The sequence below is a fragment of the Populus alba genome, chromosome 1 (genome assembly GCF_005239225.2).
Source record: "Populus alba chromosome 1, ASM523922v2, whole genome shotgun sequence".
Taxonomy (NCBI): Eukaryota; Viridiplantae; Streptophyta; class Magnoliopsida; order Malpighiales; family Salicaceae; genus Populus; species Populus alba.
This window is the reverse complement of record NC_133284.1, coordinates 18,478,114-18,501,501: the sequence shown is the minus strand read 5'-3', so window position 1 is coordinate 18,501,501 and position 23,388 is coordinate 18,478,114. Positions and strand designations below refer to the sequence as shown.

General features: G+C 34.5%; 2 protein-coding genes across 3 annotated transcripts; both read right to left on the bottom strand.

Annotated features, from left to right (window-relative positions):
- Positions 1-575: 575 nt before the first annotated feature.
- On the bottom strand, positions 576-8,662 carry LOC118046206 (probable plastidic glucose transporter 3). Of its 2 annotated transcripts, XM_035055013.2 has the most exons (15): positions 8,364-8,662; positions 7,810-7,924; positions 7,081-7,192; positions 6,917-6,984; positions 6,702-6,834; positions 6,504-6,603; positions 6,267-6,379; positions 6,037-6,130; positions 4,642-4,795; positions 4,417-4,560; positions 4,255-4,328; positions 3,330-3,418; positions 2,865-2,979; positions 1,974-2,158; positions 576-964 (listed from the first exon to the last, which is right to left on the bottom strand). In XM_035055013.2, the coding sequence occupies exons 2-14, from the start codon at positions 7,898-7,900 to the stop codon at positions 1,976-1,978; spliced, it is 1,470 nt and encodes a 489-aa protein (XP_034910904.1). In that variant the 5' UTR covers positions 7,901-7,924; positions 8,364-8,662; the 3' UTR covers positions 576-964; positions 1,974-1,975. The 2 variants fall into 2 exon arrangements, with proteins under 2 accessions (XP_034910904.1, XP_073263260.1); XM_073407159.1 differs by lacking the exon at positions 8,364-8,662 and having other exon boundaries at positions 7,081-7,246.
- Positions 8,663-10,600: 1,938 nt separating this feature from the next.
- Positions 10,601-22,226, bottom strand: LOC118046207 (golgin candidate 5-like). The gene is given in 21 exon segments (XM_035055014.2): positions 10,601-10,935; positions 11,056-11,130; positions 11,826-11,939; positions 12,060-12,119; positions 12,342-12,562; positions 12,642-12,756; positions 13,262-13,344; positions 13,347-13,476; positions 13,557-13,655; positions 13,741-13,806; positions 14,119-14,202; positions 14,304-14,363; positions 14,461-14,745; positions 16,866-16,913; positions 17,032-17,093; positions 17,416-17,530; positions 18,790-18,864; positions 19,539-19,610; positions 20,404-21,368; positions 21,765-21,978; positions 22,121-22,226. Coding segments are annotated over 20 exon segments (2,919 nt in total). The 5' UTR covers positions 21,919-21,978; positions 22,121-22,226; the 3' UTR covers positions 10,601-10,899.
- Positions 22,227-23,388: the final 1,162 nt, after the last annotated feature.

Below are 23,388 nucleotides of genomic sequence, written 5' to 3'. Positions count from 1 at the left end.
GAATGATCATAGACGATGGAGGATAGCCCAAACAACTGAGAGATCGAGCTTTAACTTATGTTTTGGGCTTAATTTATATGAATTTTTAGATGAGTTTTATTAATTTGTCTTTATTTGTTGGGCTTGATTTAATCATTGTTAAGTATTTTATTTATTGGGCTATAAGCCCAATTGCTTATTGTAATTAGGGTTTTAATATAAATACCCTACTTTTCTAAATGTTAAGGGACTTTTGATGATTAATGAAAAATTACAGAATTTGCATATCTCCAATCTCCTTTCTTCCTCTTCTCTAGCTTCTTTCTTTCCCTAAAGCTTCTTTCTTTTCTTGTTCAATTATTATTCTTTATTGTTCCGCGTCAAAAACTAAAAGATAAGCAATAAAATTTTAAATACAAATAATTTATCATTTACAGCAATAGATCTTCAGGTACTTCAACAAATGTTCTTAAAAATCTAGTTTGCATTTTGTTTATGCACGCGTACTTTTTGTTTGATCTCATGCATATAATATTGACAGGCTTTTGTTTTGTAATTAAACTAAACAAACAGATTAGATTCTATCTCTCAAAACATATCATAAATTGAGCAGTATTAGAATTCTCTTAATTTTCTAAAATAATGTTCTTGAATTTCTGCATTTATCTCGCATGGAATAGAGTCAGCTGCTGACAAGCTAATATATGTAAAGCATATTATTTGTGGGTAGAATCCCAAGTTCTACAACCTATTCTGCTTCGCTTCAATTATCTGTAGTGGACAGTTTGGAATATACACCGATGTGCTCGTGAATTATCCTGCTACAAAAATAATAATGCTCCGGCTGTATACATGGGCCTTCTAGAGCGAGCACATTATCGATGTATTCTCCAATTTCTCCACTGCTACCGCTGTCTCCAAACCAGAACAAGGCAAAATTGACGCAGAGGCATGGAAACATCCAACTAAATATCCCTTCGTCTTCCTGCAAATCAACATGATTCCCAAGATCAGATTTATCCAAATAATAATAATAACAATAATAAGAGATCCTCGATTTCAGACAGATTACAGAAGCCAGCCAGAATATATCCACGTACTGATCAAAAACCATTTTAGCCATGGCTGGAAATGTTCTAAGAGGTGAGCCATGCTTGAGACACAAAACAGGAAGAATGGTTTAGTTTTTATATCCAAGTTGATCTATTTGTTGGAACAAATAGAATAATTATCCAAAGTCTGCCCATCATGCCTTGAAGCCAACTCCAGGGCATAATTACAGAAATAAGAGCAGCTGCGGATGAAAAAATCATCTTAATCTTCATGCTGAACTATAGGGGGGATAAAAACAATTAAACTGAGAGCTGCCCTTAACTTAAAAGGAAAAGAAACATGTGCAATGTGAAGTAAAATAGAGCTATAAAGGGAAGAGTAAACAGTATCCAAACAAAGCCATGAAATAGTATCCAAACAAATCCATATTTATTACACCAAATGCAAAATATGTGGGTTTCTCAGCCAAAAATACCCTGAACAAAGCCAGCAACTTGTAGGAAATCAAAATAGAATAGAATAAAAAATGAAATAAGTTGCAGTTGAAGCATATCCCAAACAGGGTAAAGCGATCCTTTGGCTTCTAATGAAAATTTAAAACTTATCAATAGCAAGAAGCAAATAGCTATTGTGGATAAACATGGGGGTAAAAGGATAAGCATGGTGTCATTTTGATGGTTGAAGATGCAGGACCAAGCTCTCAAATGAACGCAGTTGCCAAGTAAACATTTGTATAAATAATCAAGGCATTTGGAAAGTTGAAAGTCATTATGTCAAGAAAAAGCCTTACAAGGAAAATAGGTCCCATTTTTTAACTTCCATAATAATTTCTAGCAAACTATCATAGACTAGGTTATTCCAAGCAATACAATTGATTAGCCCTCAAATTATTTTTTTTATTAAAAACAACTATTCTGGGAAACAGTATGAAAACGATCGACCTTTACTCTGGAGGCATAAGTGCAATCTCGATCTCTTGGAGTGATTTTCCTTTTGTCTCCAACACATTTTTCTTCACAAAAAACACAGCAACCAGACAAAAGCTTCCAAAGACTGTATACAAGACCAAGGGCCCAATTTGCTCCAGTAAACGCAAGAACAAGAGGCCAACAAAGAAATTTATAACCTGTTACAAAGACCTAACTTAATCAGCAACACGATGACAAAAAATAATGAGTTTGGATAAGTGATACAAGGGGAGACAAGAAAATGACCTAACTTATATACTTGGCACAGATCCAAGTCTTTGAAGCTGGAACTAAAATTTACCCAGACAAAAGAACTAAATTCACAAATCAACAAGAAGAAAACCTAAACTACCTCAAATGTGTTGTGACAAAAAAATTCAGTAATTTGCTTTGATTGAATTGTGTTTGCAGATAATATTGTTCTTTGAATATGACAAAATACAGCAGAACTCTCTCCATGTGGAATCAAACTTCAAATTCTTATATCATTATGCTGGTTAGTCTAATGGAAATGCCAAGATTTTCTCCTCCAAGTTTTAATGTCTAGTCATCATCCAAAATGAGATCAATCTATCAAATTGGAGTGATAAATTGCATAGGTGTAGACTTGGCTGTCTCAATGTCCAAAAAATGAAAAATGTCTTCGGTCAGAAAAATGAAGGACAGCCATGAGAGAATTATCCATTGCCAAGATTTTCTCCTCCAAATTTTACTGTCTAGTCATCATCAAAAAGATCAATCTATCAATTGAAGTGAATAAAAATAAATAAAAATTAGTAGCATAGGTGTAGATTTGGCTGTCTCAATTGCCTGAAAGAAAAGGTCTTTGGTCAAAAAAATCAAGGACAGCCATGAAAGAATTACCCAATGCACGGCCATGCAAACTGCCAGCGCCTTTGCCCTAATCTGGCTTGGCAATATTTCTGATAGTAGGAGACTAGGAACTGGACCAGCGCCGAGAGAAAACATCAATACAAACCTGCACTACCAGTTTTGTGTTTTAAATAACAGAAATCATGAGGCTTCAAAATAATAAGTTTTCACCAGACAATCTTTATGGAAAAAGCTAGTTTCTAAACAACTTATCATTCATATCTCACATGTTAGGAGATTTCCTTTTAAGTGTGTGCATCTCCTGTTATTCCAATATCAACTGATGCTTAATTATAGTATATTTCGTCAAAAAAGTTTCAAGCTCGTGCTAAAAGAGAATTGGAGAGTCTGAAAGTAATGACCAAGTCATCATAAGCTTGGTTAATATTTTGGTTTATTCATAAAGAGAAGTGATCTTTTTCTCACAAGTTCTGGAGTATAAGGATGACTACTTACAGCAGCATGCCTCCAACTGATAGATACAATGCTGCAAAGCTTGACACAAATGAAGTAGCTGCAGTTGCTTGAAGACCCATTGAGACTGCCTGCACAACAGAATGCATGAAGTATCGATCAAGCATATTGTCACAGTCTATTCTGATAATGCAAATCTGTAGCATTAAACTCATAAATTGCATATTGATACCACAGGAATCCAGTTGCAAGAACAAAAACAGAACTCACAAACTGCTGGACCCTACCTACAAAGCTCCTATTCTAGCATTAACTTTACGCCACCTTCTGGTCTACGTTTTACAATTCTTGAGTTTTTATTGTCAGCACAAATGGCATCATGTAGTCTACAGTTATTCACTCAATATTGCCATGTAATAAATCAATCTCCATAAATTTCCAAAAAAGAGGCAAAGTTACAAGGACTACTGCCTGTTATATTTGATTCATTAACTCCATATCTTCACCTATACAGTTATGATGTTACATTCCACCTTGTTGGTGACTTTCTCTATCAATTAAGAAAACTCTCACTGTTCAAAGACACAATCACTATCTGTCTATTCCATAGCAAACATACACATGGACCCTGATACGATTCTCTAATGCAATCAGATTAGAACCTGGTGCTAGGAAGTTACAAGTTACACACAGCCTGGTATAAGATCCAGGTCATGAGAGCAACTACTTCCTGGAAAATGGCAGAAGGGCATGACACTATCTCCAAATTCTGCTTCCCCATCCCACTTAAATGGGAGAAATGACTGGAAAATGGCTTGCTTGGAAGATCAAAATATGGTTTTAACACTGTTGATACTTGTTTCATGTTTGAACCTAGAATATACCGCTACCAATCTTCACATTATAGACATAATCTTCAAGAAAATAAAATAAATAGCAGTTTTCCCACCACCTTTTTTTTTCTTACCATGCCGAAGAAGCTTCCAGTAAGTAGCACCTTTCTTCCCAGTTTGTCCATCATAACCATCGCAATTATTGACCCTAAAGACATTAAAAATAGAATCATAATTTGGAAGAGATAGCCAACAATATTCCACAAGTGAATGTCTGGGAGAAAAGCCCTCTCTACCCAGTAAATTGCTAACTCCAACACATATGTTTGCAGAGTCTGAAGGTACACCAGCACTTTTAAAGACGGCTGATGAAAAATAGAATACAGCATTTATTCCAGATAGCTGTTGCAAGGCAAAAAGGGCAGACCCAATGAAAACCACTGCAAATGGAGAATTCAAAAGTAATTATTTGAAACAAAACTAATGTGAAAATATAACTGCAAGTTAAAAGAGAAATGCACCTTTAAAATAGCGACCATAGAGAAACTCTGATAACTTCACTTTATCAACTTCATCTCCCCGGTCTGACTTTGACAATTCGATAATTGCAGATTTGACATGTGTTCCTCCTAAAAGTTTCTCAAATTGGGCTTCAGCTTCAGTACTTCTTCCCCTCTGAAGTAAATTTAGGAAAATCTATTATCATTACTTACTAAATTACATTCTATACAATGGCTAAATGAACCATGATCACACCAAGTACTCATGATAAAGCTAAACATAACAACCTCTATCTAGCTCTGAACTTTGGTTCATTTACTAAACTTTTTGTTCTTCAGAACGACTTTCGAACAATATTGATAACACTTGAATAATTATTTGAAGAAAGAAGCTTGAATGAAATATTTTTTAATATTTTGAGCAATTAACAGAACAAAAGTTAGAGTTGCAGAGAAAAAACGCCAGAATCAATTGTAATTTACTTCTAGACTGCCCCAGCAAAAGTATTGTTGCATCAAAATTGTACTCTTTAAAATATTATGATGGCTTGTTCATACAACATGGAAGAAGGATCCAGTTACTTGCATGAAAATAATTAGAGAAGGGGAAAACTGAATTTGATTTCAATACAATTTGAAAATTTGATCCTAAAGCAATAATTTTAAACAACCTATTTTTAAAACTTAAAACTTTTTAGAGGGAAGAATTTCTCTTTGAAGTTTTATCATCAAAATTTCTGTTAGGAGTAACGAGTCAAAGGTACAAAAAGAGGATGTGACATTGCAAAGGAAAGAAAGGGACAAGAGTCAGCATACTACTTTCCAGCATTTAATATCCAACCATCATAAGAGGAAAGAACCTACATTAAAATTCAAAGGAGCTTCCTAGATTGTGAGATGCAGCCTAGCTCTAAGACCGCATGCTAAAGGACCACTTGTTCAAAAATGTTCAACTATTAGAGTATTGTCCATTATTATCTTTGTGCATTTCTTCACATTATATTTGGTAATTAACACACTCTATCTTCCCAAATAAAATAAAATTATATGCATCTTTATGAAATCTAAAATTATTAGTAGATTATGAAGATCTAATCACCAATAGTAACCTGTAACCCACATCTATTCATAGATGTCAGATGAATTTCAATGATGATTTTTTCATTAAATAGCTCTTAACAAGCTAACAACAACAAAGCCTTAATCCAAACTTGTAGGGATTGGCAATATGGGTACTTTTATTGAACAAGAAAAATGCTGTGTTAGATAACCATGTGTACGTGTATGGTCACATATAAGCATATTTCTCCCGACTTGGGTGCAAACATCAAGAGGGTGGAACTAAGCTCAACCAATGCAAGCACAAGAAAAAAATTTTGAATTGTTTGATATGCATAAAACTGAAGATCAGATGACCTTTAAAAGCCAGTGAGGACTCTCGGCACAAAACTCCATAAAAAGAGCAAGCATTGCAGCAGGGATGGCAGACACCCAAAAACAAATGCGCCACCTGAGCAGAGCAACGAGTAATAAGACAACTAATTTGTGTTAATGCGATCACAAGCAATGTACTTGAATGGCTGAAACATATTGAAAGAATTTTTGCAGTGAACAGTAATCTTCAACCTCCTTTCAAGATTTCTTACCAACCCATAGTTTCCTTGGCTGGAATTCCAATAAAGAAAGATCCCAAAAGTCCAAGACATGTCGAAATTTGGGTCAAACTCCCATAAGTACCCCTTACATAAGCTGGTGAAACCTATTCATTAGAGTGATATATGTTCCTCAATCAATAAATGAATGAAAAAGCAAACAAAGGTAGGATCCTGTGAAGTTAGCTGGCAATGTATATATCAAAATTATCATTTCTTATACAGCTGTACCTCTGTCACGTAGAGAGCCGCAACAGGTGGGCCAATTCCCATCCCAGTTCCAACAAAAAACCTCCCTAGAAGCATACCCCGCAGATCTTTTGTTGTTGCACTGCAATTTTTTATTTGAATAGCCTCATTAGAAAGAGTTTTAGACATAATAAGAATTTGGAAAATGAGCCTGAAACAAATACAAGTCCCTATGCATACCTCATTGAAGCCCCAATTATCATTGGTAAAGCACAAAGCTGGAACGCCCTGCGGCGCCCAACACCATCCGCTATCCAGCCACTGAATATAGATCCAACAAATGCACCCCCTAGGCATGTACTTACCACCAGACCTTCAAATGAAAAGAATCCATTAGATTTTTTTTCCCCACTAGGGAAGATGAAACAAAATGAACAGTTTGTTGCATGAAGTACCTTCAGCCATGGTATTCCCACTAAAGCCAAGGTCAAAAGAGATGCTTTCTAGTGTTTCATTAACTACTCTGAATTAATAATACAAAAATATTAGTAAATAATGTATCCAAAATCATTAAAACTTAAGCAGAAGAGCAAAAGTGAATAGAGTTAGAGGGGCACACCCAAGATGATAGCCGAATAAGAATGAAGAAAGAGTTGCTACCAGTACATGCACCAACGAATGCCTCCAGTGAGGGTTTCCAGCATCTTTGGCTGTTCCAGTCGCTAAATGTCCTGCAGCCAATAGCAGATATCAGCTGCTTCGTTTATCATCCACAACTTTGGAAACTATATATATAGCAAAAATGAATAATAATTAACAAAATGCATCGACATTAGTCGTGAAAATTCATAAACTTTATTGCGTAACAAGCATCCTTGCAACCACATATGTTGTGCTTGTAGCTTCTAACAAATAACTAGCTAAAGGAATCGGTGTTTGTGCTCCTAGATCATCAGCTAGCTCAATAAAGGGAAATTTATCATGAAAAAATGGGCAAAACTAAAAGCATGAGTAATCAAATCACTTAAAAAACAATGTGATTTAAATACGAAAATCAATGCCTTGGCTCTCTCTCTCTCCTCTCCCCCCAACACACACACACACACACACTATATATATATATATATATATATATTGAGTAATGAAGTTGATGAATTAGCATAGCAAAAGTATACAAAAGAAAAGGAGAAATAGAGCAGCTTGTGCATTTTTTTATTCTAAATAAGAATATTCACATAGCATCTGCGGTCCCCAGTATGATATATTCTTTCTTATTAGATCACACACACAGCAATATATATATATATATAGAAAGAAAGAAAGAAAGAAATGATTAAAATTAAAATACCAGAACTTTCTTCTCTGTCATAGGCATTAATAAAATCCCTGGACGAAGCCCGTTTCTTGGTCACCACTGTCTCCACATAACGCCCTCTCATTGCAAGATTTACTTTGTCTACCACCTGCAAATCCAGATCAGCCCTTTTTATTTTATTTTAATACAGTATCGTATCAATCATCCTCTCTAACTCTATATATTAATCAAGATTCTATTCTTTAAACAAAATATTATCATAAGTTAAAATAAATCCAAAGAAATAATAATAATAATAATAGGATCTCGTTTTAGATCTCATTCCTTGTAAATACAAGTCTAAGAAACCAACGCCCATAGAACAAACTCGCCATCTCTTTTTGGTAATTGGAGAAGAAAAGTAGTAGTAGTAGTAATACTAATAATGATAATAAGAAGAAGAAGAAGAGGAAGAAAAAAGAAAGAAAGCGCAGCAACTTCTGACGAAGAGAAACAGAGTTTGAGGGAGGGTGTTTGTGATAAAAATGAAAGGTTGGCTAAATATTTAAATTTAGACGTGGAGACGGAGTGGATTTCGAGAAGAGTACCCTTCCGGTGGCTGTGATCAACAATTAAATGCGCCTTCTGTTCACGGAGCGAGAGAAGGTGAGCGTCCGATTTAGGAGAAACAACCGTTTATTAGAAAATGAGAGTTCTGACCGAGTGGGAGTAGGCTATAGCTAATGAGCGCGGGTGATGGGGATGGATGCATAGTATAGCGGTGACATTGAGACTAGAGCTCCCTCTCCCTCACTCACTGGTTTTTTCTTAAAAGAGAGAGCAAGCAAATCGAGAGAGACGACACCTGGCCGTTGGTTGTTGGTGGGGAGCAGGATCTGGGGTGGCCGTATCCACGAGATGATAACATTCCTTGTTCACGTGTTGTTGACACGATAGCATTTGCTATAAATAATTAAGAAAATAGGAGTTGGCAAATTATAGAATATAGTTGGGTGTGATTGAGTTGTTTTTTTAAAATATATTTTTAAATAAAAATATATTAAAATAATATTTTTTTATTTTAAAAAAAAATTATTTTTAATATTATCGTATCGAAATAATTTAAAAATATTAAAAAATATTAATTTTAAATGAAAAAAATTAGTTTTTAAAAGAATATTTTTGAAATTGTGATTGAGTTGTTTTTTAAAATATATTTTATTTAAAAATATATTAAAATAATATTTTTTTTATTTTTAAAAAATTATTTTTGACAATATTAAAATAATCTAAAAACATTAAAAAAATTAATTTCAAATAAAAAAATTAACTTTTTAAAAAATATTTGTAAGACACAAAAATAAATTAAAGCTAAATCTCATCATAAATCCACTCAAATATCAATATTGAAACATACAAAACAAAAAAAATTTTTAATTCATTTTACATATTATAAAAAGAATAAGAGTGGGTATTTAAAAAAAATAGTTTAAAATTAATTTTTTATGTTTTTATATTCATATTAAAATTAGAATTTTTTAAAATATATTATTTTAATATATTTATAAATAAAATTACCTTAAAAAATATCTACATAAATTCAAACATATTCATAAACCAATAATAAAAATGCTTTATAATTCAAGTAAATCAATTCCCATAAATGCGGTAATACATTAATGGTAACACGACATCAAAAGTTTTCTTGTTGCTTAAGGATTCCGAACAAACACAGGTTTAACGATTGTGTATATATATGTATGGTAGCTTCCCTTTCCAATCGCATGACTGATAGGTAGAGAAAATTTACTCTCTGCAGTCGTTTCTGATCCAAGCTAATAAGCTAGGGCTAATGTCAGACTTTGGTGACTTGTGTTTTTCTACTATTCCACTGGATTTAGTTAAACCAGGAGATGACTCTGTGCTGTGTAACAAGTTCTGCATTGTGGTTGAAGCAAGTTTCATGCGTCCTGTACTTGTTGACGAAGACGATCTTGAAGATGATGAATCACAGCATCTCTACGATGCGGACTGCGATTGGGTGAAGAGAGATTTCCTGGTTGATCGTGACCAGTTATTGCATGACCTAGAAACATCAAGATTAACCATCCGTGATATCCTTTCTGTTATGGATATCCCTGTTAGGGCTTTCATGATAGATCAGGTATTGACTTGTGCTCGTCAAATGGCAAGAAGTATTCTGCTCTTGGATCGTAAGGTTTTGTATATGAAGGTGAGAGTAGATGTCCCACCGAGTTTTGATGAGTCATCAAGCGGCGGCGGCGATGATGATGATGATGATGATGTCTTATGCTTTGTGCCTGCCACCGCGTCGTCTATAGAGAAATTGGAGATTGTGAAGGTTGAATTAGAAGGGTCTGCTAACCAGCCATGTTCAGTTTGTTTCGACCAGCTTTTGGTTGGCTGTGAAGCAACTCGATTGCCTTGCTCACATGTCTATCATTGCGGGTGCATACGCAGATGGTTGGAGAAGAGCAAATTCTGCCCACTCTGTAGGTTTGAAGTTTCTTAACTAATTGATTAGGTTTTTCTTTTTCTTTTTCTTTTTTTGTGAATGATTAGGGTTTCTAAACGAAGAATGATGTTTTAGAATTCCTTGTGAAGGGCACAAACCGATTCGGAATTTCTTAAGAAACAGTATATGCTCAGGTTGTAGCAGCTGCTGTTTCCCAGTTCTGTTGGGGGCATGACTAATTTGGAATGCTCGAGTGTATCTTAAATACTGTTTCTCAGTATTTCTCAGTTCTGAATTCAATGTTCAATAAATGTAAATGGAGGAAGCAAGAAACTCATGCTTGCACAGATCATAAAGAAAGGTGAGGACTGTAATGAAGAATTTTAATCATCACGAAAGAAATCCAAAAATTTATATCATCTTCGAGCTGGAGAAACAAACTTGTCACCTTCGGGTTTCTGCTATACAACAAATTCATCTCAATTACAATATAGTTCTAGGTTTCATGAAAAAGGATCTCCTCTGAATATATCGCCGCTTGCCCCCACTCACAAGTATAGAGGGAGAAAGAAAAAAAAAGGTTCGAACGAACGATAAATCACGTCCCCTGCACTATACCATGAGTTTCTATGTAAATGGTATGTAACACATTCTGTAGAGTCAACTTCTCAGGCATTGCCAGAGGATGTACTTGATATTTGGATCTGTCAACAGATTGCAAGCGAATTCAGGTAAAAAAAAAATGAAAGAGAGTGTAAAAAATCACCATATTTTTTTAGAATGGTACGAAAATGTTTGGGGAAAAGAAGATTGAAAAAAAATACCTTGTTGACAAGCAAATTTACTTGCTCTCTGTACATTTCTTTCAAGTCTACAATATCAGCACGAAGTTCCTCCAACTAGAAATATGAAGACACTCAAAATGTCAGGATATAATAAATAACACAAATTTCACTCGACTATGTTTTCGATTTAACCATGTAAGAATAAGGGAAAGGGCATCAAGAAATCCCACTTCCATAATCACAATATGGAAATCACGATAGTATGCTACTTTATTTTGTTATCAATATATTCTCTCAGTATTTGCATAGCAAGTGGCCAAACATATTCAAAATCTGACACAGCATCCTCCAGCAAGATTACATGAAAAAACAAAAAAATCAGTCTTGAGTGTTCTTCTTCCCATTTGTATTGGACAAACTTTATGCTGAAGGCTCTGCTTCACTTCATTTTTCCTAGAACTCTATTCGATTGAGTGCATTCATATTTGATAAAGGGCGGTTTAAAAGAAAGGAAGTGGAACAAGAAACAAAAATATACAGCACTCCGGTGGACAAATGATTTCTACAAATTTCCACTTTCTATTTAAACAAAGAGCACACCATGGAGTTGAGTAAAAATGATCAATCATAATTTGGGGCAAACTTAATTCCACAGACAAAATGCATTTCTTTTATAAGCCAATCAAAAATAAAATTCCTTCAAGGATTCTGGGAACTTGGTTGAACAATTTAAGAGGTTTAGCACATTTCAATTATGCAATTAGATCTCAAGAACATCAACAGAAAATCAGAATTTATTCCTTGCATACCTCCTCATCACGTTCACCCATTAACTCCAGGGCAGCAGAGTGCCTTTGCCTCAGTCCATCTAGTTCTGCCTGTACACCAGGCAAAAGAGCAGACTCGGCCCGTAATTTCTCACACTACAGAGGATCAAAACATTCATTGAACTCAATGACATGGGAAAATAAAGTAGAACAATAATATATAGGTAATTACCTATTCTGTAAATGTGACTCACTAAAGAACATGTAGAAACTCACTTGTGATGTCATTTTGACCAACTCTTCTGCAAGAGAATCACGGACAGATTCCATGGATGCCTGGACCACACAAAAAATGCAAATAATTGATCAGAGCTGCACGTGGATGAAAAAGAATGAATTTTAAGCATAAACCCAGATGATTGTCCAAATGCAACATATCCACACAGGATACACACTGCGAAACTCAGCACCAGAATGCACAATACAGCATACAGCATGAAGATATGTGGTAACAAGCAATACTTTAAGCATTAAGTTCAAGAAAAAAGCAATACATACCAAACGAGACATATATGATGCAAGTTCACCCTCTTTCTGACGAAGGGCAGATTCAAAAGCACTAGGTGTCATGCTCTTCATGTAGTAAGGATTCATGGTTGCCTCTCCAAAATTTCTCTGTTCAGAAAGACTGTCAGATGTGTCCAGAGATGCTTGCAGATAATAGCTCTCTTCCATGCTGCCCAGACTGCTAGCTGTGGAGAGCTTTCGGGTTAAATTTCCTGCAAAATTTGCAAAATGTAAAAAATATATGAAAGCAATAAGAAGTTAACTGGTGTAAATTTCCAAAGTAAAGCAGACCATTCTCAAAAGCAGAGTTGCTCCTTGCAATAGGAGTTTGATCAGATGCAGAAGTAGAATGGACATGAGCTGTCCTTTCCAACTCCAACCGAGCAGCTTTCTCTCTTTCAATTTCCTGAAACAAATCATGAGCTTAAATCACGAATCTTCCAGACAGCATTACACCTTAAGTGCATATGATAAAGTAGGAAGATAGCTTTTGTTCTAGTCTTTCAGAGAAATCTCCAAAACAATAACGAAATTATCCTCTACATAACCATCCAGCTTCATATGAATTCCGAACATGGACTAAATTAATAAACTTCAAATCAGCTTCTATTATGTCTAGATCATCTTCCTAAAAGATTGAAAGATATCAAGTTCTTGCAGGGAAAATTCAATAACTGAGCGGGTTCTTCAGCTCCACAGACAAAACATCAATAAGTGCCCTTTCCATGGATTCATTTATTTAGACAAGTCAAGTTGAGCATTCACTTCTAGTATTGTCAAGACTGAATTGTGTTTATAATGTGGTTGGCAACAGAAGAAAAACTGAAAAAGAAAGGGAAATCCAGAATAAAAACACATGCAACCTAATTAACCATGATAGTCATGAGTAGAAGGAAACCAAAGGGTGATACCTGTTGTAGAAGTTCTCTGTGTGTTAATGCATCTTGTAACTCTTCCTTGTTTTTCTGCCTCAGTTCCTTAATTTGTGCTTCAGATGGGCACGACCTTCTTGAGTGTCAGCTTCCTCCTTGGCTGCAAGGTATTCCTGCCTATTTTCAGCTGCTCTCTGTCTCTCCTTTTCGAGGGACCTACTTAACTGTGTTTGTTCGGTCCTGAGACAAGAAATCTGAGCATAACCAATTTCAGCTACAATTCATCAAATAGTTCCATCACTAACAAAAATTTGTTCATAGAAAGATGATGAACCTGCGCTTCAAGAACATTAATTCGAGATAATGTTTGAGACAAGCGTTTATTCACAGATTGCTCTCTTTCCTCAGCAACAGCAGCTTTGGCCTCTGCTTCCTGAAAGTGTAACAGCTAATAATAAATAGAGATGTCTTTACAAGTTTCACGTGTTATATCATAACAAGAAATAACATTCAGGCACCTGGAGTCGAGAATTTAGAGATCTCTCGACAGCGGCCCAGGCCTCAGCCCTTCTAGCTGTTGTTTCCTAATACCAAGTGACAAAGAGTTATAAACAAAATAGCTTGGAACTTGAGGTTCATAAGGACACCCATGGCAACTCTAAGGTAGGGTTTGGTTACCATTCAGGAACAGAAGAGACAAAGATTTTGGGAATAGAAACGTGTTTGGTTGGAAAGACGGAGACATAAAAATACATATCCAATAGTTTTGGAGTGAATTTATACTTCCAAAACAAGAGATAAAGAGACGTGTCGCTCTGTCCCTACTGCCTTGGTCTTTTCTGTCCTGAGACAGTCACCAAATGTTACCTAAAGATGGATGAAAATTATAAATCCACCTGCATGGCTTCAATCTGCCTTAGGAGAGGCCTTGTAGAATCAGGAACTTGAGTAATCAGCTCCTCACATCGACGTTCACTTGCCTAGAGAACACACAAAACTACACATCACAACTAGAAGTAAATAGAGAATAATGCAAAAGCAAAAGTAACTTTACAGCAAGGTAAGATAAAGTTCAACGTACTTGATAATATTTTTGAAGATCTTCAATGTCCCTGCATAGCATGTCCTCTCTAAAAACAGCCTACAAAACCAAAAGTCAATTAAGAACTTATGCTAGAGAGTCATTTCAAGCATATCAATAGGCACAAATCAACAATGTTAATACAATTGAGTATAACCTCCTGCTCCTTTCTACTCAAAGTTTGTCTTAATTCTTCAAGTGCCTGAACTAGCATAGACTCGCGTTCCTCTGCCTCTCTTAGATGACTCTCTAATTCAGTTCTGGCCTCATTATCAGCACGTGCCTCTGCTAATGCTTCAGCCTTCTTGGATGCAGATAAAGCATCTGTATAATACTCTTTCTGGGCTGAAAGCTCTGCTTGGTGTTTTTCTATTGTTTCTTGCAGCAAATTCTCTGTAGTTGTCTTGTCCTTTTTTATACTCTCTACTTTATTCTCTTCCACCTGGAAGTGGAACTAAAAAGTTAATATTGTTGATACAATACAGGTTGATGCCAAAACAATGACCAGAAAAGGTAGATATATGAATTGAATTACATAAGAAACTCACATAAAAAGGTGTTTTAGCAGCAATTCACATGAAAATCATAACACAAGGAAGCTAACAAAGAACAGGATTTAATTTCCGAATTTGCAAAGAACATTCCTTCAACTTTCATTTATTTGCAAGCAATATGTATTGGTCGTCCATTCAGATGACATCAGAATCTAAGCACGGCTTCACAAACATTAAAATATTGAATGTAGAATCAAATTTAAAAAGGCCCCGCATATTATCAATGCTCAATCATCTTATGCAAATTTGTGACAACATATCTGCTCAGAAAACTTTCAACAAAAAAAGGCCAGCAAAGTCCAGATACAATAGTCCATCCCATCATGTAACGCAGCATATAGCGAAGATAAAACTAAAGTTCTCGAGCCCTAGAGTACAGAAATCTAAAGAATATTCTCTGGTATTTTTATTGAATATGAATAATAGTCTTGATCTCCATAAAATAAACTAAACATCCCTATTTATTTAAGTGCTAAAATCCTTTATAGGAAGGATTCTTAATTAAAACTTTCCTAATTAAATTCATCTAACATTGAGATTTTTAAATAGTAAAATACTAATTAAATTATAAGTCCTAAACTAAGTAGGAAACAAATAATTAAAATCCAAAATTAACTAGGAAAATAATTAAAACATAAAAACAATAATTCCAAGCTTTATATCATATGTTTTCAGGGACTTCTTTTCAAACTTGACCTTGTCAATCTAGTCCATAGACTTTTGGGATAATTGTTCTACGTCAGTCTCCCCCACTTGAGAAAAACTAGTCCTCAAGTTATCTATTAGAAATTGAACTCTTCTACCCCAAAGAAACAAATACTCTGAATATAATATTGTAGTTAACTTATTCACAAAGTAACATATCTTCGATATGTGAACTTTAAAATTTAATTTATGGTGCATGTATAGTAAGGAAAAATCAATATCTGATGTTATTTTTTATGTTCATATGAAGTCCACTTGTAATTCTTTCCCTTATTTTTTTACTTCAAACTCGAGTTTATCATCTATGTCCTCAATACTTTAACCGTTGTATTTAAAGGAATCCTAAAATAATCTTCAATAATATCTCCAAAAGACTTGTCATAAATTACTAGGTCTTTAATGTCCTGGTTTGCAAGATCATCATCATAAAAATCTTCTTCATCATCTCCATCAGGTTTGCATAGACATCCTCGTCATCGAAAGGTTCTTGCTCATATGACATTCAATCATGTTGATTGATTTTTGTCTCTCGTTATGGTAGTTTGGCTTGATCTAACAAGGTCCCATGACCTCCAAGTTTCCTAAAAATATCTGATGTTATTTTTTTTGTTCGTATGAAGTCCACTTGTAATTCCTTCCCATATTTTTTACCTCAAACTCGAGTTCAACATCATCTATGTCCTCCAATACTTCAACCTTTAAATCATCCCAAAATAATCTTCAATAATATCTCCAGAAGACTTGTCATAAATTACCGAGTCCTTTATGTCCTTGTTTGCAAGACCACCACCACCACCACTACCATCATCATCATCATATAAGTCTTCTTCATCATCTCCATTAGGTTCACATAGAACATCCTTGTCATCAAAAGGTTCTTGCTCATATTGACATTCAATCATGATGATTGATTTTTGTCTCTTAGGTTATGGTAGTTTGGCTTGATCTAACAAGGTCCCATGACCTCCATCAAGTTTCCTAATTAATAGAATCCATCTAGCGTTAGGATTCTTAAATAGTAAAATACTAACTAAATTATAAATCCTAAGTTGTGCAGGAAAAAAATAATTAAAATCCAAAATTAACTAGAAAAATAATTAAAACAGAAAAATCATTAATTCTAGGCTTTATATCAGATGTTTTCGGGTTTCTTTGCAGACTTCTTTTCAGACTTGACCTTGTCAATATGGTCCATAACCCTTGGAATAATTTTTCTATGTCATCATGAATTCAATGTTAACATAATAGCCAAAATATCATGATAACATTACGTCAGCTACATCACAGTTTAGAATCAAATTACCTGAACTTTGGTCATCAAACCTTTCTTTTCTTCTTCAAGCTCTCTAATCTAGACTTTCAAAAAAGTGAAGATACATGCAAAACATTCCTTAGATCAGAAGGGCAAGAGTATTGGGATTAGATATTGAAACTTCAAAGTTCAGATAATCAGTAAGCCTGCTAGATACCTGAGCTCTTAATTTTCTAATAGTAGATTCTTGAGTAGCTTGCTTTTTTGAAAGCTCTTCACCTGGAATTCATAGGGAAAATCTTCAAATAAGAAGAGCACGTGAAACAAAAACCTCATTGCTCTGCAAACTCCACCAAATTGTTTCCTACCATACAAAAATATTAAAAATAGAGGAAACAACCCTCTACAATTGTTGATAAATCAAGTAGTTATGTCTCAAAACCTTAATCCTGACTAGTCCTACAAACCATCATACTGCAAAGCTGTTCAACATGCAAAAAATCATGGAGTGCGAGAAATTATGGTATCTTTTCCTATGAAAGAATTGGAATATGCAGAACCATTCATTAAACATGGAATATAAATGTTTGTGTGGCTCTACCTTCAGCCATAACCTGATTAATAATTTCATCCTTTTCCTTCAGAAGAGCAGCAGCATCGCTTTTTTTGTTTTGCTCTCTCCTAAGTGTATCCCTTTCCTTTGTAAGAGCGTAAACCTGTAACCAAACATTCCAATACAATATTAATCTCGGCAGTAGGAAATTTAAAGCATTATGATTAATTGCCATCGAAAAAGCAAAAAAAAAAATCAACTTTAAATGCACAGAAAATCTCTTCAGGCTGAAACTCAGCATGCAAGTTGCAAATCTTTCACGCTAGCACAACATACTAACCTAACAAGAGGCATTGGTACTATCCAAAACTTTCAGGCTTTTAAATATCACCTGTATTCTCAATTTAAACCATTTCTGTTTGGTAAATGATGGATATATTAGTACGAGTTTGAATCCCCCGAAAAAAAAAGAAAAAAAAAAAAAAAGAGGAGGATAAGCTATCCTCCATAATATGGTACAAAGAATAGGAAACAAAATTAAAAACAAACTAGACAAGATGCAACTCCAGTCGGCTGAATATGATCCACAGAGACTCCTTTAGGAGATCGTGAAGCAGAATGCTGTTAAGAAGCCAGCAAAACTCACAAAAGTTGCATTGAAAGGAGAGTTCTTAAAATTCTGGAACCAAATATTCCAAATCATAGCAAACACTGTACAAGCATAAGACATTTTGTCCTTCCTCCTACCAAAACCCACTAAATGTATCATCAACAAATCCCCCACCCAATCCAGGGACACCCACTGATTCCAAAACAGCAAAAGCCTCTTCCACTTATCTCAAGAACTAGAGGATGTAAGAAATTACTTTGGAATCTAGTAGCTATAATAGTGCAGCATGTGCACATGTGTGTTGCCCATATCAAAATGAAAGGTATTGCAGATAAATGATCAAAACTTCTTTATCTAATAAGCGGAAGAGCCAACAAAAAATAATATCATAAAATTGCACCTTTCTGGGATTATATGGAATATCTAACAGTAAACATTTTTCATCAGGTTCATTAGGAGGCCAATTGGGCTTTATACAACACAACATAGGATAGCCTCTCCTTCCCTCAATCCCTCCCCTCCCTGCTGTGAGTGGGATTTGAACCCACGCCACTTGGTACCATCCAAGTGACTTTGCCAGCTAAGCTAGATATAAACTGTAGACAGTATTCATGTGCTGATCAATATATGGTCGATAAGTATCAAAGCATGACATCTTAGTTATTACATATACCTCAATTAATAACTGCTCATTCTCCACAACCAATAACTAATCATTCTCTTTTGTTAAGAAATTGCAGAAACAGTGTGAGTGTGAGTGTGTGTGTGTAAAAGAAAAGGCATGTCATAATTTTCAAATTTTAGAAGCATACCTTTCTTTCAAGAGTTGAAACCCTTTGATGGTATTCCTCTCTCAAAGACTCAATTTCTGCATCATTGGTTTTTCTCTGTTCCATAAAATTCAGCGATAAAAACATCATATTCAGGCTATAGAGAAAGTAAAGAGAAATCATTATCTTATCAACCAATAGTAATATTTGTAAAAACAAGTGGAACCAGAGATCAAAACAGAATAGAGGAGAGTAGATGAGATGAAGATGTTGTAAGTGAACACATACACACACAAAAATGGCAAATTATTTGTTTGATAAAACCCAACTCATGCAAGTTAACATGCACATGACAATAAATTTTTTGGGTCAAATTAAGGACTAAAGAGCAAGTGCCGATGTTATAGTACTTATTATAATATAAAGTTTTCCAAACAAGGGATGTTTTACAGCTAGAAGCATAAAATTCTGATAATGGCTTACACATATAGGTGCTTTAGGTAAATATACAACATCATCGTCAAAAAAAAAAAAAAAACACCATTAAAATAGCAATCAAAAAAAACAATAAGAATTATTTTAAGATAAAAAAATACAACCCATGTAGAAAATATAAGAACAATCTTTGCAACACAAACTAATTGAACTATCCAGATAAAATGTAATTAGCACAAACCAGATTTTCTTTAAAAAGGTGCAAAAAATAACCATTTTACCTTAATGCACACAAATGCACAAAGTACCTAAACCAAATTAGCTTGAACGTAGAAATAGTTAAAATTTATACAGACCTTCAATTCCCCAATAACAGCTTTCAGGTGCTCATTTTCATTCATCAACTTCGCGATCTCATCAGCCTTTGCCTGGAAGAAGAACATCAGAGTTGGATTTTAGTTTAACATAAAAACTCAAAACAGAATTACAACACATTTTAGTTTAGACAACTAGCACTAAAAATTATCAATTTTGTTCATCAAAAGTTCTGTTGTTCAAAATTTCAATAGTCTTCTTAACAAAAGAAGAGAAGCACAAGCAACCATCATCATTGTAAAGGTACTAGCCCTTGATGAGCAGAAAGGTGAAGGTGATATGCCTTGAGGGCTGGGTTATTCACCATGCCAGAACAACCATAATTTGAGAAACATGAGAGGACAAAACTTTAATGAAATGTGAAGCACGAGCATCAGATTTGACACTCACAAATCACGGTGATATTAGTCCATCATGAACAAGTGTTATGCGGACAGGAGAAAGAAAACATGCTAAAAATCATTCAAAAATAATAATAAAAAAATCAAGCACCACAGAGGTTGGTCAAGCTTAGTGAAAAACAATGACAAGACAAAAAAAAAAAAAAAAACTAATAAAAAACTGGAGAGGATCTTGCTATCCACTATAAATTATAGGGCTATTACAAAGATAAGAATGTTGAATCGACCAGTGAAATATTCTAAGAAAATGAGCAAAGATGTTCCGGTGTATTTTGATGATGGTATGTATACTGTAAAAAGCTCAATAAAGACCAAAATTGAATGTTTTGCCCAGCATAAACATATAATGCAGTCCAATTTTGAAAATAAGAGTAGCGATGCGTCAATGGGGCTCAGTTTGAAGACTTTTTTTCCAGCATAATATATCTGTGCAATGTAGTAATACCTGAGCTTGCCTTGCAGCACCTTGTAATGCAGTTTCCATCATTTTAATCTCAGTCTTCACCTTCTCTAGTTCAAGCATGGAATCTATAGAGTCTGATATATTCAACCCTGAGCTCAGGTGTTGCTCTTTACTGCCAACTTTGCCATAATTGACTCCCTCGTCTCCTCCTACTGTCTGATCATTTCCATCGTCTACCTTAGAAACTGATCCAGAAACCATTTCTGAAGCCTCGCCTGAGGGAGATGCAGTGGACAGGGAGAGTTCACAAGCCATGTCACTCACTTCAGCACTAATTATTGGCTGTGAACTGGATGAATCAACTGCAGCTTCAGCTTGGGTATCACTTGAAGCCTCAGCTCGGTTATCACTTGATGCTTCAGCTAGGACATCATCTGATGCCTCAGCTTGCGTATCACTTGATGCCTCAGCTTGAATAGAACTTTGTTCTACAGTCTCCTCAGCTTGTGTCTCTCGTTCATCTATGCTCCCGTCATGAAACACATTATGTGACTCGTTATGTAAGATGGAAGCAGCCTCGACTTCATCAACCCTGGGTGCTTCTGACTTGATCTCCAATGTATCTGAATTTTCAGCAGGCCCTACCTCTGAAATCTCTTTCCCCTGTAATTCATCAGCTGAATCTGGTATTTTAACATCATTGACATCTGGCTCAGGAGGTTCAACAGCCTTAGGTTCTGATTGCAATTTGGATTCGAGTTCAGCTTTGCCAGAGTCTGAAATGACACCATCTTTTTTCTCAGCAATCTCTAGATGCTTGCCATCTTTTTTTCTCTCAAGCATTTGATTTTCTTCTAAAGCTGTGGTTTGTTCAGTGTCAGAATTTTGTGACTCTTTCTCCTCAACAGTTGATGATTTCCGTGGAGATACAGTTTTCTCTGAAGATTCAACTGTATTATCCTCGCTTTTTTGCCCCATAAAGGACATAACTGGCCATAATCCCGAAGCTGGAAAGCAAAAGGAACGAAGATTCTAAATAAAATTGGTCTCAATACACACAAGTTAGAGCATTTAAACAGAAGTGCAGAAAATGCAACCATGTTGTTCCCTAGTTTCTCATTAAACTTCAGCACAATACAACATATTACCAATTAACTTCCATGCTCTAGTGCACGAAGGTCTACATTCTTGCAAAGTAATGAGATCAACCACCTATTTCTAATCCACCATTATAACTTAAACACAGTATGCATGAGCTCAAGCATTCAACATAGTGTAACTTAAACAACTAGGATATTGAAATCTGTCTAATAAACGAATGTAGACTAATCATTTTACTTGAAAACTGTAATAAAATAATATAAATAACGAGTAAAAAGTAGTGGTGGTAGTAGGTAAAGTACCTTCAGTGCTGGTACTAGAATCGGGTTTATCTTCGAAACCAAGTGCAGTGTCGAAATTCTTCTCGATATTCTTGACGCTCTCACTGAGCTTATTCACCGCCCCTGCTAGATCAGGGAAGTTCCCTAGCGAGACTTTCCCGCTAAACCAAGCCATCTCTTGTATAACGTACCCCCGAGCACAAAATAAGAACAATAAATCATCAAAATATCGTACCTAGAAAGAAGAACACACGAAGATCCCATCGGGAAAAAACAAAAAATTGAATCTATTTGGTAAGGTTTTGAATCGAATGCGATAGAATCTAACTGATTGAATTATTGAAAATTGAAATTTTAGCTAATGGAGAGAATTGAACCTGGTTGGGGGAATGCGTTTTTGGGCTTCTTCTTGGATTCACGTAATGGCTCTTGGTGGTGGTGGTACAGTAAAGAGTGTTGCTGAGTTGTTGATGGATTTCGGTGCTATTTATATATATATATATATATATATATATATATATATATAGAGAGAGAGAGAGAGAGAGAGAGAGAGAGAGAGAGAGTGATGTTGATTTTCAAAAACGAGGAGGGAGGTCGATTTGATTGCTCACTAAAAAAATAGTACATGCACTTGTTTTGTTTTTAATTTTTAATTTTTTTTTAATTATTTATTTAACTATTCTTTTTTTAATTATTTAATTTAAATTTTTTTTTTAAAAAAATAATGTAATCTTTTTATTTCAAAAATTAAAAAATCACTTTGCACTTTTCAGTTACTCAAAATCAAAAATTACATTTAAAAATATTTGAAAAAATTTTATTTTTAAAAAAAGTTAATTTTTATTTTTTGTATTTTCAAATCTTGATGTGTTAATATCAAAACTAAATTTTAAAAAATAAAAAAATATTATTTTGATATATTTTTAAATAAAAATCACTTTAAAAATAATCATTACCACAATATTAAATGAATTCTTAGTGTAGCAAACTATTTTTTTTTTCACGCTATGTTGTAAAGCGGGTCAATTTTTTTCAAACATAAAAAAAGATATTAAAACAATAATAACCTTGAGAGAACTCGGGTTAATTTGACTAGACTCAAGACTCAATAAAGTTAATTTTAAAGGATAAATTAAAAAAAAAAAACTTGAAAGATAAAAAAAAAAACTTGAAGTGTGGTTGCTGTTACTTTTCAAAGTGCTTTTCACTTAGAAAAGCATGTCAATAATATTTTTTTATATTTCCAGGTTAAAATGATTTGAAAATATCAAAAACATTTACTTCCAAGCTAAAAAAAAAATCAAATATGAAAAGCAAACGCAATCCCAAACAGCCGTAACTAACTTGAATATGATTGGAATAAAAAAAATTAAAGAAAAAATAACCTAGAAAAAAGGATCAAAGCTAAATAAATAAATAAAACCTGAATCACACAAAGTTAACCTAACGAACCTGCAATCCAATATAACTTATAGAAAGAAAAAACATAAAAAATAAGAAATCTTAAGACCCAATAGTCCAATATTAAATGATAAAATTTAAAAAATTTAAAAAAAATATTGAAAAAAAAAATCCAGAGAAAAACCTTTTTAGCTTGCCCACAATCCGAGATAACCATAGAGGAAGGAAAGGGGGAAAATATAAA